The sequence below is a fragment of the Apaloderma vittatum genome, unplaced genomic scaffold (assembly GCF_000703405.1).
Source record: "Apaloderma vittatum isolate BGI_N311 unplaced genomic scaffold, ASM70340v1 scaffold3792, whole genome shotgun sequence".
Classification (NCBI taxonomy): domain Eukaryota; kingdom Metazoa; phylum Chordata; class Aves; order Trogoniformes; family Trogonidae; genus Apaloderma; species Apaloderma vittatum.
Window position 1 is genome coordinate 101,428 of NW_009704031.1, and position 16,393 is coordinate 117,820.

Genomic DNA, 16,393 nt, shown 5'->3' on the forward strand with positions numbered 1-16,393 from the left:
ATAGTTAAACCAAAATAAATTATTAAAATAATGATATTTTGTATTTATATAATAGTATATAAATATATAATAGTAACCCGGAATGTTTTTCTCACATGATTACACCTATTGAGTGGTCTAGTGTGAAAAAGGGAAGATTAAGGACATGTGAAAATCTTCATAATTTAGAGGAAACTTTAAAGAATGTGTTTAGATCCTGCTTACAGTGAAGATGAGAATCAAGTGACTTTTGTTGTTGGAAAGTGAAGGGTAATTGAATATTTGAGAAAAGGGCAATGCAGTGAGCTTAGAAGTTGATGCATTTCTTTGAAGAGCAAAACCTGAGAGTTACTGTATTTCCTGAGTGCTGAAATAAAATTTTTGGAGAAGGGCGTTACTGCAAGAGGTAAATCTGGAAGAGGGGAACTTAACAATATTTCATCACAGATTTTTGTTATCTCAAGAAAAGCAAAATCCGTAAATGACTGAAGTATATGTTCAGGTATGAGTAGAATTACAATTGACATAGAGATTACTACTAACAGTAAACTGCATAAATATCTTAATTTGCAAGCTTTATTTAAAGCTGCTTGAAGTGAAGTATTCTTCAGTAGATTTCTCCTCATTTTCTGTCTGATTTCTCTCTGATTTCTCTCTGATTTTAATCTTCACTAGCAGCAGGAGCTAAACACCTTCAAAGTTTACTGTGAAGATCAATACACGCCTTTTATCTTATTTCTCATTTAGAGGCTGTGAGAGTAGTTATACTTCTATTTAGGGATAGGTTGTTCCTGAAGAGGCTCCATGTCCCTATAAAACTTATTTTTAAGCGATCACATGCCGTACTTTCTCTTGTGGTAAGGTGTCAGTCTGAAGGTGGGTAGAAGTCGTTGGGTCCAGACATTCTCAGAGGACAATTTGGAGTGTGTTCTTCTGGTTGCCAAATGTTTCTTCATTATGTGCTGGGGTAGAGAGATTCATTATTGTAGCCTCATGAACAAAGAAAGGAAATTCTTGATATACTCAAAAGACCTTTGCAGTTGTTATTTGAAGACCAAGGTTGATGCTCTGAGTTTTCCAGTCTCTGAATTTTCCAGTCTTCTAGTTACAAATGTTACAAACTGCTCTATGTGAGAGATGATGAGTGCAGTTTCAAGCACCACTTCTGATGGTGATGTTATCACCCAGGTCAGGAAAAGTCTTGGATGAGCAATACTTTTTCCTAACAGACTATTTCTGCTGAATCACAAGTAATTGCACACTATTCTTAGGGAACAGAGGTGAATATTTTCTGTGTTTGACTCCACCAATGGAGGCACATTTGGACATCTGGAAAGTAATGGGCTTAGAGTCACTTCTGGGCAAAGTTTTATCCACAGTTTGTTAAAAGCAAAATTATTTGAGCTTGACATTCCTGGGGACTACAGCTGAGTGGGTTTTTTTGCTTAGTGAAAAGAAGAGGAAGATACTTTCTGAAGTTGCCTGAAGGAGTTTCTTTTAGCCAGCTGCTGTGTTGTCCTGGCGATTGAATGGAGGAATGATTGGTTCTACACTTATCAGTTGAAGAACACTATCAATACAGCCTAATGCACAAAGGTTGCCAGGATCTCCAAACTGTAATGAGCTTTAAAAGCAATGCCCATGGAAAATTAGTGTTTTTCCTTTTTGGGAGTCAGTGTCAGGAGCCATGCAGATCTTTCCTTTTATTGCTGCTAAAACTAAAATAAAAGTTGACTCTTGTTTACTGTTTCAATTTTCAAAGAGCTCATAGAATTGAGTGTGACACAGAATAAATATAGTAGTATTAGTAGTCATGTTGCTACCAGGTCTCAGTACTGGTTACTACTGGTCTCAGTACTGTGAATCTAACAAAAGTTAAGATTTGAAACCTCTGTAACTTCTTTGCTATGCTCTTGTAATATTTAAGTTTGCAGATACTGCAGGGAGCATTTAACTCCAAATGAAAAAGCCTTCCTTCCTTCCTTCCTTCCTGTCTTTTGGCAATACAGCACTGAAATCACCTGATCTCATTGTTAATTCTCAAATGGTATAACAGACCATTATGCATCGTTTTCTAGCTTGAATATGGCTGTAAGCCATTGACTTTCCTAATCAGCCACCTAGAGTGTTTATGTCAGGAATAAAATGTACTCTAAATTATTTATTTCTCAGAGCTGGCCAGAGTAAATGTATTAGTTAGTTATGATTGAAAACAAGAGTTCCCAGATTAACACACTGTAAAGAAAATACGGAAAGATGGATCATGTTGATATGGTTGGCAATCTTTCCTGCAAGAAGTGTTTAAGTAATTTTTCTTTTGCAACATTCTGTTGGGATAAGTGCAATAAACAGCTTCCCACTTCTTTTCCACAGCTGCTAAATAAAGTATTTGTGTTGAACTAAAAAAGAAAACACTTTATTTTTTTTCTTTCCTATTCTATGTATCTTTGAGCCATGCTACCTTCACTTTGTACCAATAATCTGACATGTAGTTCAGTAATATCATGCATTTCAGAAAAAAATACTTCCTTGTAAGAACTGAGCCACATATTTAGTCTCTCTCTGAAGTAGACAGAGATAGTAATTCAGTGTATTTGACTTTAAAGTTCCATTCATCCCACAATGAGCTCTCCTTTATAATCTTCTGTTTCTCTCACTTGGGCTGAATTCCAGAGACTCTTACAATAGGTATTGCAGCTCGTTTGCGCATTGGCAGAAGAAACAAACCCATTAGCCACTAACAGCAGGGGTATGCCTCAGCTCAGAGGCTCCCTTTGATCATTTTTCTGTCTCTAGTAACTCAACCAGATCCTCTTCTCTCAAGTTTTCTGAAGCAAAATTGGCACTTCTGATTGGGGGCAGGGAGAGACTTTTACCTGAAAATCTCGGTTGTGCCACGCTCCTCACATGAGACGCAGACGTCTCAGTCTCTTTTTGCATTAAGCAGTTATCAAACGAACGAAAATAAACAATAAGCCATCTTCAGCATTTTGCAATGCTAATGACAGGAAGGTGGCAGTCCCTCGTAACTTAAATAATGGGTAGACTGTATGCTTCCTCCTGCCAAGGAATGATATGGAAGAAGTTTCTTATTCTTCTTGAGACTTGGTAACTCACATTAAACACCTACTGATTATCTTGTTATACTTGTTGAAGTAAGATCCCTGCTAGCTGCTCTCTCCAGCTGAGTTAATAGTTATTTTGGAAGTCATGAGCTTTTGTTAGTGAGACTCAGTATTGTACTTTTAACTTAGGAGGTCCTCACCGATGCATTTGTATTCTGAAAAAAAATCAAGAGCTAAGCCTTCTTCAGTAAAATGTCACAATTCAGTTCATAGGGAGAGTCTCAAGGCAAAATTATTTTTGTTACCTGCATTGAAGTCTACTAGACTGACATGACTGGTCTTAGCCAATACTTTCACGGTAGATGTCTCTTCCATGCTTTCTTCACGGTCATAAAAAGTCTCCTATTTAACAGTTCTTACTCAACATGTTATATGTTAACAGTTAGTGGTGACCTTGATTTTCACTGACAAGGCCCACTTCTATGGAAATCTCTTTTGTAGTTGATCTGGTGGACATAAGAATATGAAAGAGTATCTCAGTCCTGTAGGAAAGATGGTGTTAATGACTCTAGACCAAACCTGCTGAAGTAACTGCTGCTGAAGAAATGGAAATTGTCTTGCTTTGAAAGTTCTGTCGTTATGCTGAATTTGTCACACTTTGCATAAGAAGTTATTTTTGTGTGTTTTTCTCCAAAAATATGTCTGAAGTAGAGGATTTCAGATGGTCTTGTATCGGTCCATTCAGCTGAAGGAAGCATTATAAGGGATGTTTGAATGTTGTTACTCTAGCAAAGAAATCTTCATACCTGTATGTGTATTGGCTGACATGGTTCAGTAAAATCATAAACATTAAAGCCAAAGAGTAAATGCAGATTCCTGAAAGAAAGTTCTCATCGCACGAAGAAAACTCTAGTGGGATTGTCTGTAGGTTAGGGGAAAACAGCAGTGATGCTTAGGATTTCACCATGAAAGTGGTATATAGAGTTCATATTATTCTTGCTCTCTGATTCTGTCAGACCCCGTTAAACATGTCATCACAGTCTTTTTAAGATATTCCACCCCTGGTGAATGGACCATCCTTTGTATTGTTTGTCAGAGAGTCAAAATTCAGCTGCTTTCCTGGCCATATCCCAGCTTTGGGAGGTCGTGTCCTCGTTTGTGCTGTGTTGACACAGCATGAGCAGCAATATGTAAGCAGAAGAGCAGAGAGGATGACAGCTGGCCAGCCCATAGCAGGGTGCACGTGGGCAAGAAGCATCATGTCTGTACCCATTATGTCTGGATACCAGACGTGCCACATAGACTGGAGAAGGTGTTCAGCATTTAGGAAAGCACATGCTGACCAAAAAAACATTCCTCGTCTCCTCTGAGAAAACCATAATTCTAGTTCTCTCCATTTCCCCATCTTGATTACTGTGAGTTTCACCTCTTGTTGGGTTTTTGAGGGCACAACTTGACAAACATATATTGACACTGTCCGTCATTCATCTGTATCAACTTTATTCTCTTTATTTTATTTTACATGCCATGCCATCTGCAGATTTCTAAACAAAAGAACTTCACTGGTCCTGAATTACAGCTTCTCTCCTGGAAATCTCTCCTGTGCCTTGCACATCTGCCTTTCACATTTCCAGGGATACCAGCTGTGAATTAGCTTTTGCATCATTGTCCTACAAACCTCTCAAGCTCCCTCCCCTCCCTGGTTACTTCTCACTCTAATTTCCAGCTGTTTAAGGATTTTGCTGAGAACTGTGGTAATGTCTGAATGAAAATTGCCTTGGTTAGAGGGGCCCCTCAGTGCTAGCGTGATGCAGTGGTCTGATTAAAACAGCATTTGCTGAGCGGTGTGCTCAGCGACCTCTCCCGTCCTCCCTGGTTTTGTCTGGGAACAATTTTGAATAGGCAGCAATTTGTTATTTTGTTTTAATATGTTGTCACAGAGGAGTTTTGTGTTTTTTGTTGTTTTTTTTTTTGCTGTAGGGGCAGAGGAAATGTTTGCAGCTCTATCTGTAGCTGGAACCTGAAAAGCCAGGCTGGGGTCAGGCTGATGGAGCAGAAAAGAGCAGAAAAGAGGGGCATGGATTTACAGTTAGCAAAATGAACACATCGCTGGCGTGAGGGCAGCTTAATTAATTAATTCACATGCCTGCAAAGAGGGAGCTTTAACTCACACTTCAGCTCCTGTGTCTGGCACTCAGATCTTTTCGAGTGATGCTGGAGCCTGTCATTGTGAAAAGTTTTGAGTGTCACCCAGAGAAAAAGGTTTTGCTGGTACATAACATTTTCCTCTCCGGGGATGCAAAGTTTTAGACAGAGTAGAATTGACTAACTTCAGGCCTTCTATGTTAATTTCTGTTAACTAGCTGACATTTTGTGTTGTAGCCACTTCTATTTTCAATTAGCTGTCAGCAAATGTTTTCAGTGCAACTTTTCTGTTATTGAATGGATTTCCCACAACTTTGGCCTTAGAAAAACAAACAAATGCATGCACGTATTTACTGCCACAGCATCACGTTAGTCAGGATTTCAGCAGTAACTTAACAAACTGTGAGACTGTGTATTGGTAAGGCAAAAGGACGACTTCGCTTCTTGAGCGATCTGTTCACTTAAGTAGGTTTTCCATTGTAGTTGCTTGACTGTTTATATAGATTTTATTATTGTTATTAGCTGTAAACTTTTCATCTGTTCCTACAGATTTTATTGTCATTGTTAGTGGTAAACTTTTCATCTGTTTATACAGGTTTTATTATCACTATTAGTTGTAAACTTTTCATCTCCCTCCAACCTATTTTTTGTAGATGACAGCTAGCAGATTGGAGAAAATGTCTTTTCTTCTAAAACTTGAATGATATTCTGTCAAGAAAATAAGAGTTTCCTAAATCTTACTAGCATTTTCTATGCTTAAGAACATTACTGGCCCAAAAAAAGAGTCACTCTGATTTTTTCTGTGCACTGCAGCCTGTACTGCCTGGTGTCTCTCAGAAGAAATCATGAAAACATTTTTTCTTTGTTAGCCTGGGCTCTTGGCGAGAGCTTGACTAGTTGCACCAGAGTAGAACAGAAATACAGGGGATCAGCCTCTAAGCAGGGCAAAAATTATTCATTGCTGAAAACCTGTAATAGGAGAACGGGCAGAATTGGCTTTTTGGTTGCTGCAGAAGCTGTGAAGTCCTCCCAGGGCAGTGAAGTGGAGAGGCTGAGGTCCCCGGCGGCATCGCTCTCACCAGGTGGAAAGGCAGATCTGCAGCCATGTGTGCAGCCTTTTGCATTAAAAATGCAATTTTGGGAAGTGTAGTGAGTGGGAACTGAGTGGCGGGTAATGAGCTGCAGGTCCTCTCCCCACAGCCCCTTGCCGGTGACGGACAGATGGCGCGTTGGTGGCTTTGCAGGGTGGGGATGGTCCCCATCCCGCTCTCATCCTCATCCCAACAAGTGCTAATTGCCAACCCTGGTGACAGTCTTAGGAGAGAGAGGCCTGAGGCTGATACATGTCATTGGGAGGACAGACACTCTGAACGACTTATGGGCTGATTTGGGGGGATTTTACATTGTCACTATATACTGCCGTGCCATTTGTTTTTCTGTAAATAAGGGGTTTCAGTCCCTAAGGCTGTCAGTTTGCTGCCTTCCACTGCATCAGTTTTTTAAAGTGTGGTTAAATACAGGAAATGGAAAAAGTCTTTTACTTTTCTTATAGGAAACATTGTGGTTTTTCTGCTGGTCTCAGCACTAAATCAGGATTACCCCAAGTTTAGACTTAGCGTCACAAGAAGTGGACGATGTCAAGGGACATTATTCCCAGAAAATTTTGCTTTGCCTAAGCACTGGACATCAAGACTGCATGATTTGCAAGGAGCACAGGCATGTTTAAGGGAAAATAAAGCAGTTGATATGCAATGATCAGTATGAGCAGGGAAGGGTAGGTAATATCTTGGCTCACTACCATCAAAAATTGCTGCTGTGGGAACTGGCATGTTAGCATCTGTAGCTGAAAGTGAGATTTGAACTTCTTTCATGCAAACAAATAACTTTCCGCCTTATTTATTTATCTTTAAAAAATGCAATTGAAATATTGAGGAGGAGGTTTGAAACATATTGATTACATTTTGAAGGCGTATTATTAAATCTTTTGAGTGCTTGTTGATCTTGGATCATTTAATTTTCACAGTGTTTCAGACTGAAAATTATTAGTAATTCTATTTAAGTTGCAGCTAAATTACTAATTAACTTTTGTCTCAAAGATTTTATTTTGTACATGTTTCTGGCAGCGCAGTGCACCCTTTACTCAACGCGACACAAAATTACTTGCTACCTCGCTCTCTGTGCCCCTTACGATCATATAAAGCAGTTTTGGAATTAATGAGCTGTCACATCTCAGATAATGAATGAAAGGAACTGACAGAAATCCTTTTGTTGTTTAAGAAATTCTAAATAATTAATGGGGAAAAAAGTGACAGAGATTCTTTTCGGGTTTAAGAAGAAATCCATCTCTCAGATTCATTGCATGGCTGAGGAAACTTTAAAATAGGTTTGCAGAAGAAGCAGAGATCCTGCTTAGTGGGTTAATTTCAGGCCTCTCTTCCAAGATAAACTTGAATTGAAATGAAATTGAATTTGAAATGAAAGGATTTAATATTTGAGAGATTCCTAGTCCCCCTGTTCCTTATTCCAGGTTCGTCTCAAAGGTAAAAAATCTTCCAGATTCCTGTATTTGCCATAGTGGGCATATCTGAGTTGGTCACTGAGCGTGTGTCTAGTGAACAGGTGTTTTGTGCACAGAAGATTTTATGCACAGCAAGTTAGGGTTTTTTTTGGGGGGGTGGTTCCTTATGTTTAATTTTTTTTATTTTCCAGTTTATGAAGTTCCGCTTTACCTCCTCAGAATAACCTCTACTGCTGTTGTTTTTCAGGTAACTGTCTCCGATGGAGGCACATCTCCCAGGCAGTCCTCTGTTTGGGTGGTGGTCCAGGTTCTGGATGAGAATGATAACAAGCCTCAGTTTCCAGAGAAAGTCTATCAGATCAAACTGCCAGAGAGGGACCGTAAGAAAAGAGGGGAGCCAATCTACAGGGCTTTTGCTTTTGACAAAGATGAAGGCCCTAACGCAGAAATCTCGTACAGCATCGTGGATGGAAACGATGATGGGAAATTTTTTATTGATCCCAAAACAGGGATGGTTTCTTCCAGAAAGCAGTTCACAGCAGGGAGTTATGACATCTTAACAGTAAGTGCTCTTTCATTGACATACAAACCCATGATTTAACAAGTTTTTAAGTTTTTTTAGAAATAGACCCTCCTGTGTAAGGAGTGATATATGACTCTGTTTAATATATGACCTGTATGAGATCTGAATGTATTAAGCAATCTATTATTCACATACAACTACTGCCAAAAAATGAGTTTTAGAGAGTGTTCCTGCTACTTCACATAGTGAACTATTCTCAGACTGTTCAGTCAACTTGCAAATTGTTGGTATAAGCTATTCTCTTGAATACACAGAAGCGAAGACCAAGGGCTTGTCTGCTCGCAAAGTTTTATCATGTTGAACTGGGCAGATACAGCTACAAATGGTTTTTCACCTTTTGTGGGGACAGAATTACTTGCCCTCGTGGAAAAGTCTCTATACTGTCCAAGTTAGGTGGCTTCGGGGAGAAGTACTGTGTACTCCGTATTCTAGATATTCCTGCCACATTAAAGAGTGTAATTATGGCAGCAATTTCAGTTAAAAGGAGTCTCAGTCCAAATACTTCTGCAGAACTCAGTACATATAGACAAGGTCAAAGAAAGAAACAAGACAAAAGAGTGGTGTTTATACAAAGCAATATAAGACTTGAATGTACACTCTTCGTCTACAGGAACAAGCCAACAAGGTGTAGGTAAGGAGTTGACCAAAAAATGTCAGAAATCCACAGCTGGGCCTGTAGTAGTGGAAGTGATGTCACTTACAATAACAGGTCTCTGTTGGGATACCTTCGTAGGGTTGGAAACTGTGACAGGAAAAATGATAAATATCAAAATACTGAGAAGTACCTAGTAACCTGTGCAGAGCTGGAGTCACAGAACAGACACCTTTCCTCTAAGGTCCTGCCCATCCTGAACAGAACAGGGGGTTAAGTGGTAGCACCGTACCCACTTCACACATTTCCAGAGAAAGAAATGGGTACCATACCAAGGTATGGTGTTTCAGGAGAATATTTCCATTTTTAATAGGTTTTATAACCTGCATTCTCACTTTTCATTAATGTTTTTTGCTGTTCGTCTTTGCCATGCTAAAACCATAAACCGTGACAGGCAAATATGAAGCCTCTCCATCCCTTTAGAGGACATTATAATAAAAAGAATTAACACCAAACTGGGCAACTCTTAATGAACATGACAGAGAGAAGAAAACAAGGAAAATAAATATGGCAAAATTTTAAATTATATTTGTTTTGGAGAATGGAGGAAATGATCTGAAACTTATTTAACTCAATTAAAGATCCTGAAGAAGGCAACATAAGGAATACAAGTCTTATCTGCAATAAAGATGCCATTTAAAAGCAATCAAACGTGGTCTGGCTGAGCATGTTTTGTGAGTGCACGATGTCCTGCAGGGTCATTATAAAGCTCCCAGCTTTGCTGCGTGAGGGAGCTGGGTGGAAGATGAAATCAGAGAGGGAAGCTGGTTCTGGAGAGGATCTGTGTGGGGAGGGCTTGATTGGCATCTCCAGGAGGCCTCACACCAGCATGTCTAAAACAAAACATTTCAGTTTAAAATCAGTCATTTCAGTGAAAAGTCAAAGTACAATGGAAAAAAAAAACAACCAAGAACTGAGAAATAAGTGCTTATCTTCCTCTTTTTTCCTGGGATTTTACATAGAGGATTACAAAGGCTGTTTTCCAAGCAGTCATCATCATGCGATAGAATTAAGTCTGAACTGCCGGGCTGAGATGTTCAGTCTAAGTCCTCTTTTCTTTGTACCTGCCAGATAAAAGCGGTAGACAATGGCCGGCCTCAAAAATCTTCAACCGCACGCCTCCATATTGAATGGATAAAAAAGCCTGTGCCCTCACCCGTGCCCCTGACTTTCGATGAACCCTTTTACAACTTCACCGTCATGGAAAGCGATAAAGTGACCGAAATCGTCGGGGTGGTCTCTGTGCAGCCCTCTAACATTCCCCTCTGGTTTGACGTTGTTGGTAAGTTGGGAACCAGTGGCGTGAGGAGGACTCTTCAGAAGCAAAGCCTGAGGATGTGTGGGTTTGAGAGCAAGAAAACTAACCATGAACTGTCACCCCCCCAAATTATTCCTGCCTTTGTAATGTTGAAATGAAAATGCTGTTTTATTATAGCAATAACAATAATTGTAATATCCCTGCTTTTGTTATGACTCCTTAGCTAAGCTGAAAAAAGAGCGCTGTATGGCTGAATTGTTTTTTTTTCATACTATGTTATTTACTGCAATCTTAATGTTGTCTGTCATTTAAATTCTATTGTCATACTTTGCTAATCTCATTTCTAAATGTATTTATGGTACTTAGACTTGCTGTCCCTCATTTCTCTCTTTCTTCACCTTTTTTTCTGCATTCTGTTCTTTTTTTTCTGCTTCCGACTGCCCTGCTTCAAGGTGGCAAGCATGCTCGAGAGATGTTCTATATTCTACAGACAGCTTGTGGGCAGAACTGTTCAACAGAAGGTACCCTTAGTGCAAACACATTTGCTAAAATACAACTATCCAGGCTGCCTTTTATTTTTGCAAGTTTTTTGAGACAATTTATATTACATCTTTCATAAGTGCCTGTGACAGGATGCGATGCGACACATGGATGTGCTGCGTTTCTTTCTATGACAGCTTTTACCGTATTTGTGTCCAATTATTATCATTTTATTCACGGATTTTCCACAGTTTATCACAAATAATTAATTCAAACTTTTCACAGTCCAGTGCCGTCCATTTAACTGTGAAACAGAATGGGATGCATCAACATATGGGTTACAAATGGAGCCACCAAAAGTTTGTCTTGAATGCAAGCTGAAAAAGAGAAATGTGTTTTGATGTGAGATTTCAACCACAAAATTGCCTTACATAAAATTGCTTATAAAAATAGGGAGAGAGAAGTACCCTTAGCAAAGAGGAGGAGAAGCCATAGAATTAATCGTCTCAAAATCACAGGGAAACGCCGCTATGGGCGTAGCTGCCAAAAAAAGACAGGGAGTAGAGGAGCACCCTTGGTTGCAGTGGGGAAACAGGAGCATTTCCTCCCTGGTTCTGCTACTGATTCAGTTATGTGATTTAAAATAGCTCATTTAACATCTCCAAAATGAGACTTACTCCAGCAGAAGGTGCTTGGACGTAATGTTCGCATACCTTTCGTTGTCAAACACCATGCCTGCACAAAGTGGTGTCATTCAGATGAAGGGTTATAAAGCAAATACTGTGTGAAACATTAGAGAAGCAAAAAGCCTCTGCCACAGACTTTTGTGCATCAGCAGTCTTTATTTAGAGAGATTGAGCCTGGCTCTCATTTCGGCACAGCAATTTGTGGATGGGTTTAGCCAACAGAAAGGACAAGGGCCACAAAAGAAAGGGTCTGTCAGAGTCGTTTTCATCCACCTTGTATTGCCAATTTGTGCAGATGAAAGACAGAAGCAGCAACATTTCCTCTTTGGATTTGTAGCATGGTTTCTGACCTGCCAACCACATGAAAATTAAACCCAAAGCTATGACCACATTCCAGGGCTCCTGCTAGCCCCTGGGGAAGGACAGCAGATGGTTCCTACAGTTTTCCTCCTATTCCCTTGGTTGTTTCAGTATGCTATGTGCCGTTTATTAGTTAATGTTTACATTCCCTTTGTCTTCCTCATTGACCCTAACTTTCCTCCCAGGAGAAATCCATCTTTATTGATGTTATTGATACGTTTTTCCCATTTGACCCTTTTGCTGGACTTCTCTGCCTTTCGCAGCCCTTTGGCCCTTTCCTTAGCTAGTTCACCAACTCTCATTAAAATGCTGCCTGTCTTAAGTACTGAGAGAAGCCCCTACCCTTCCACTGCATTCTTGTACTTTATTAGTCACTTGCAATCAAGCCACATCTTACAATATTTCATTTTGGGTTACCAGACAGAGACGATAGGGAGAGTGTTATGAAATTTAAGCCTTTAATTTGTTATTTAATGTGGCCTTTATGGCTAAAATAGGTCAAATGATTTAGAAGATTTTTACTAGTTAAACAACTCTAATGGTTTCCCTATAGGCTGTAGTTCCTCATGGTGCAAGATGCTGCATCACTGCAGAGGGTCATGAAGCCAGAGCTTCCCTAGACTTAATGAGAAATCAGTGACCCTGACCATCCACTTCGGTTCTGTTACCATATGAATGTTGTCATTAAATTTTACTGCTGTTATAAATAATAGCACTAACAGCAGCACTCGTTTCTGCAGAAGACCCTGTTTTTCCATACTTTGTGCACACAAAGTGCAAAGACAAAACCCACCCCAAGAGGTTTATAGACAGAGCACTGAGGTTTATAGATGGAACACTGTATATTAAGATTGTCTTTGCTGCCTTTAGTCAGTGTCAGTATCAAAACCCACTTTTTTTCCTTGTTCCTCAATATCATCATGGTGAAGAAAAAAGGTTTTGAGGGAACATTGAGGTCTAGTGCTGAAAAGCCCAGTGAAGGACATAAGTTATTAGTAGAAGTTAGTTATCGTGTATGGAAAGCTGTGTGAGACTGCTGATGCAAGACGTGGTTTCTGTGCTGCTGTAAAACCTAGATCTGCTCCTACTCCAGCTAGCGTTCTGTGATTTTGGTTCTCCGTGCACAGTTCGTAGTAATGTCAACAAAAGCCCTGAAGGCTTATGTAGAGGCATGGTTTAATATAGAGTTTGCAGCTTGACCTTTATGTTTATGACCTTTTCAAACTAAGTGGGCATTGGAATTCCAAAGGACCTCTTTTTTAGTGCATATCATGCAATCTTTTTTTCCCAGCAAAAAAAAAAATAGGAGAGAGGGCAGATGAAGTTTGGCTATGTAGTATTCTGTCAGCCTAACTTCAGCATCTGATTTGCACGTAAATTATATACACTTTAAATAACTGCTTAAGTTCTTGAGTTAATCAGCTCCAAAAGAGGAAGGTGCCTTGCAGGCAGGGAGATCGTCTTTCCCCCATGGACTAGAGAGGAACAGGATGCTTACTTGTTTGTGTGTGTGCTTGTTTGTTTGTTTGTTTAATTGGGAATGGTTGAGATGTCATACCTGGTTTCCATTTTCAGACTGCATTCAACGCCATTCTCAGTTCGTGCAGGTCCCACAATGTGAAAGACGTGAGCGTAGGTTGTTTCAGTCGTTTCTGAGAAAGGTAATTTTCAATGGGAATCCCAAAATAAGTCAGAGATCTTTATTTCTCCCAGGTAAATTGAGCCCTCTCCGTCTCTCCCTGTGTTAGTGGTGGGAATGGTGTGGTGACTACTTTGACACTGGAGCTAAGCTGCATGGTGCTAGTTTTTGCTTAAGTAGCATGTTGCACAACATCTCTCTGATTCTTCAAACAGGCCTCCTTCTATCTTTCCTTCTTCCTATGCCTTTATAAGAGCAGCCAAACTCTAAAAGCACAGCAGAATTTTTTATCAAGAGTGCTTAATGGCAATAATTTAATATCTATTAATTTTAATGAATTGTCCATTTAATTCACAATGCTGCAGATTTTCATTAATGTCAAAAACGTGGCTCCCTAGCCTCCTTTGAATTATCTTCTCTGAGAACTACCTAAAATACCTTTCTGATTTCTTTTCTGCTTTTTATGCCCTTACCTTCAGCTTCTTAGCAGCAAACCCAAGGCTTTGACTCTCCTTGTAATAGTTTAATCTGAAAATTCAGCCTGCATTATTTTCTCCTTTGTAGTAGTCGTACATAAAAGAATAAATATTTGCATGTCATACTACTAGTATTTATTGCATTATGATTAACAGAAGTCTGTAGTTGAATTTGTATTCTTGAGGCAGTTGCTAAGTTTATTTCATCATTTCTGAAAACAGAGAAATCAGAAATTTTGGCTTTGCTTCTTTCCCTGAAGATCCTAGAGGGTTTTTAGATGCACCTTTGAGTTTGAATGTGAATTCCTTTTCTGCATTTTCCTCTGATTCTCTGCTCCGAGCAAGATCAAAATTGGAGCAACTGACCCAATTCGTCAGCATTGTTCTTGGTGTTGTTAATATACTTTGGGACAGGACAATTAAGAATCCTCTCTGCCCTGAGAAAATGTGGTTTAGAGGATTGTTCTCTAAATTTAGATCGTCTCCTGTATTTCTCTTCTTCTCCACTGGTCCATCATGGCATAGAAGGCCAGAATAGTGTGTTCATAGTAACTGTGAAGCCAAGAAACAAGCGAAAGATGAAGGTAACACTCCAGATCCAGCCAGAAAATGTAACCAATGCTACTTTATACCGAGAACACAACCCGCAGTGTGATGGCTCAGAGGTGTCTTGGTTCAATTTCCTGATATCCCCTTCTTGCCAATACTATACCATCTGTTAAAATAGAAATTAAGGTTGTGCTAGAAAGAGCTCATGAAGCTGTAGTGTGGCACAACTAGTAAGATCTTCTGTACCAGAGGCTGGTTCTGCTCTTTTTCAGTTTGATAGCAGCTGGAATTGAGTAGTTGTACTGAAAAATCCGATATCAACTATAGCATGCTTTCAAATAACAAAAAAAGTATCCTAGCTGTAGAATTATAATGCTTCCAGAGTTTATGCAAAAGCAGTAGGATCAATCTCAAGAAAGTGTGGAAATCATCTGACTTAACTTTAAGTGTCCAAAGTGTAGACAAACCTGTCTGTGTTGAGATGTCTTTGAGAGTTAGAGAGAAAAAGCGCTTTCTAGATGAATTTATATCATGCCAACATGATAAGTCTTCTCATCCAAAGACAGCATTACAAGTAGATATGGACTTTTCATGAAATCCCATACTAAGTCCTTCAGATTAATCAGAATATTTTAAGGGAAGTCTTGGATCTGTATTAAAGATGCATCAGCATTACATCTTAGCCTGCCTGGTGTTACACACCTCTCTGAGGTCATTCAGTGTTAAAATGCTTTCTCAGGACAACCTGCCTAGCCAGCCTGCCAGTTCAATCACCCTGCCTTCTTTATCATCGATTTTCCCCGAATGCCTGAGGAACTCACAAGATATTATCTTCATTTGAAATATCTCTTCGCTAATGCAATTGTAAGTGCATTAGCAAAGACAGCTTCTCCATATCTTGTATCTGAAAGCAGGTTTTAGTAGACAATAAGAAGGAAAGCATGTGCCATATGTTGGAAAATGGAATAAGTAATAGAAATTCACGTTAATAAAACCGAGCAGCTGAACAAAATTTCATCATCCTTAGCCCCCTTTCATCCTAAGATTGTGATCAAAGAAAATGTGATATGGCCGATGGTAGCATTGGTAAAACTGATGCTGTGGGAGCTTGCAGCACTGCAGAGGAGCTTCCAAAGGGTTAGTAGTAACCCAGCAGCACGCTTTCGAAAACCAGCCTCAGGTACCTCAGAAGTGTGTGAAGCTGACACCTTCTCAGCTGTCACCTCCTGCGGGCTCAGCCCTCCGACCTCAGCGTGAGCACCGGCAGAAGGAAGTGCTTGCGTATGGAGTTCCCAGAATAGTTCAGCTGCAGGAGCTTGGAGGACAAGAGCCTTGTTTGTTTTTACACAAGAACGTTCTCTCTCTCTGCATTCCCCTTCAGCACCTGTCTTTCAAAGCTGATTGAGTTGGGTGCTTCTCTGGGTGCTTCATAGTAGGCTTTGCATAGACTTAACATATCTTTAAGATTCTTAGAGTTTAGCATTTATACCTAACTCATTAATTAGTTTTCAGTGCTTAAGTGCAACTTCAGAAGCATTCATCATACGAGGACCTGTTTTGAAGGTGTGAGAAGGCTGAGGAGCAGTACAAAGCATTTCCAGAGTGCCTCTATCACTCCAGATGAGAGGCAGGACCCAATATCTCAGGCAAGGTTCACAGAAATTCAGCCATCTGAGAGGTTCTTCATTTCACCATGGTCTTTTAAAATGTACTGGACTGAATCAGGAATAAATCAGGATTTTACTCCAGAAGAAATTATAATCACAGATCTCACAGCAGTTCTCAGTTCCATCTCTATCTCAGTGCTTGGTGCAGTTTCTGACTTGTTTAACAGGAAATGATTCAATGTGAAAGAAAATGCATTGCCTGGTTAGTTACAAGTGGTAGGCTAGATTGGGGTGACTGGCAACTAAGATTCATTTGTTTGTCACTAGATCATTTTGGAAGATGTGATAAATGTGTAAAAAGCTCATATGATGGATCTAATTCTTATTTTAGGGAAA

At 39.7% G+C, this 16,393-nt stretch overlaps 1 protein-coding gene across 1 annotated transcript in view; it reads left to right on the forward strand.

Annotated features, from left to right (window-relative positions):
• Nucleotides 1-16,393, forward strand: part of FAT3 (FAT atypical cadherin 3) — a gene marked incomplete at both ends in the record, with an annotated part of 88,626 nt that overhangs the window by 17,559 nt on the left and 54,674 nt on the right. The window contains 2 exons of the mRNA XM_009864879.1: nt 7,955-8,269; nt 10,014-10,224. Of these exons, the coding sequence (XP_009863181.1) occupies nt 7,955-8,269; nt 10,014-10,224 (526 nt within the window). The remainder of the gene's footprint in view (nt 1-7,954; nt 8,270-10,013; nt 10,225-16,393) is intronic.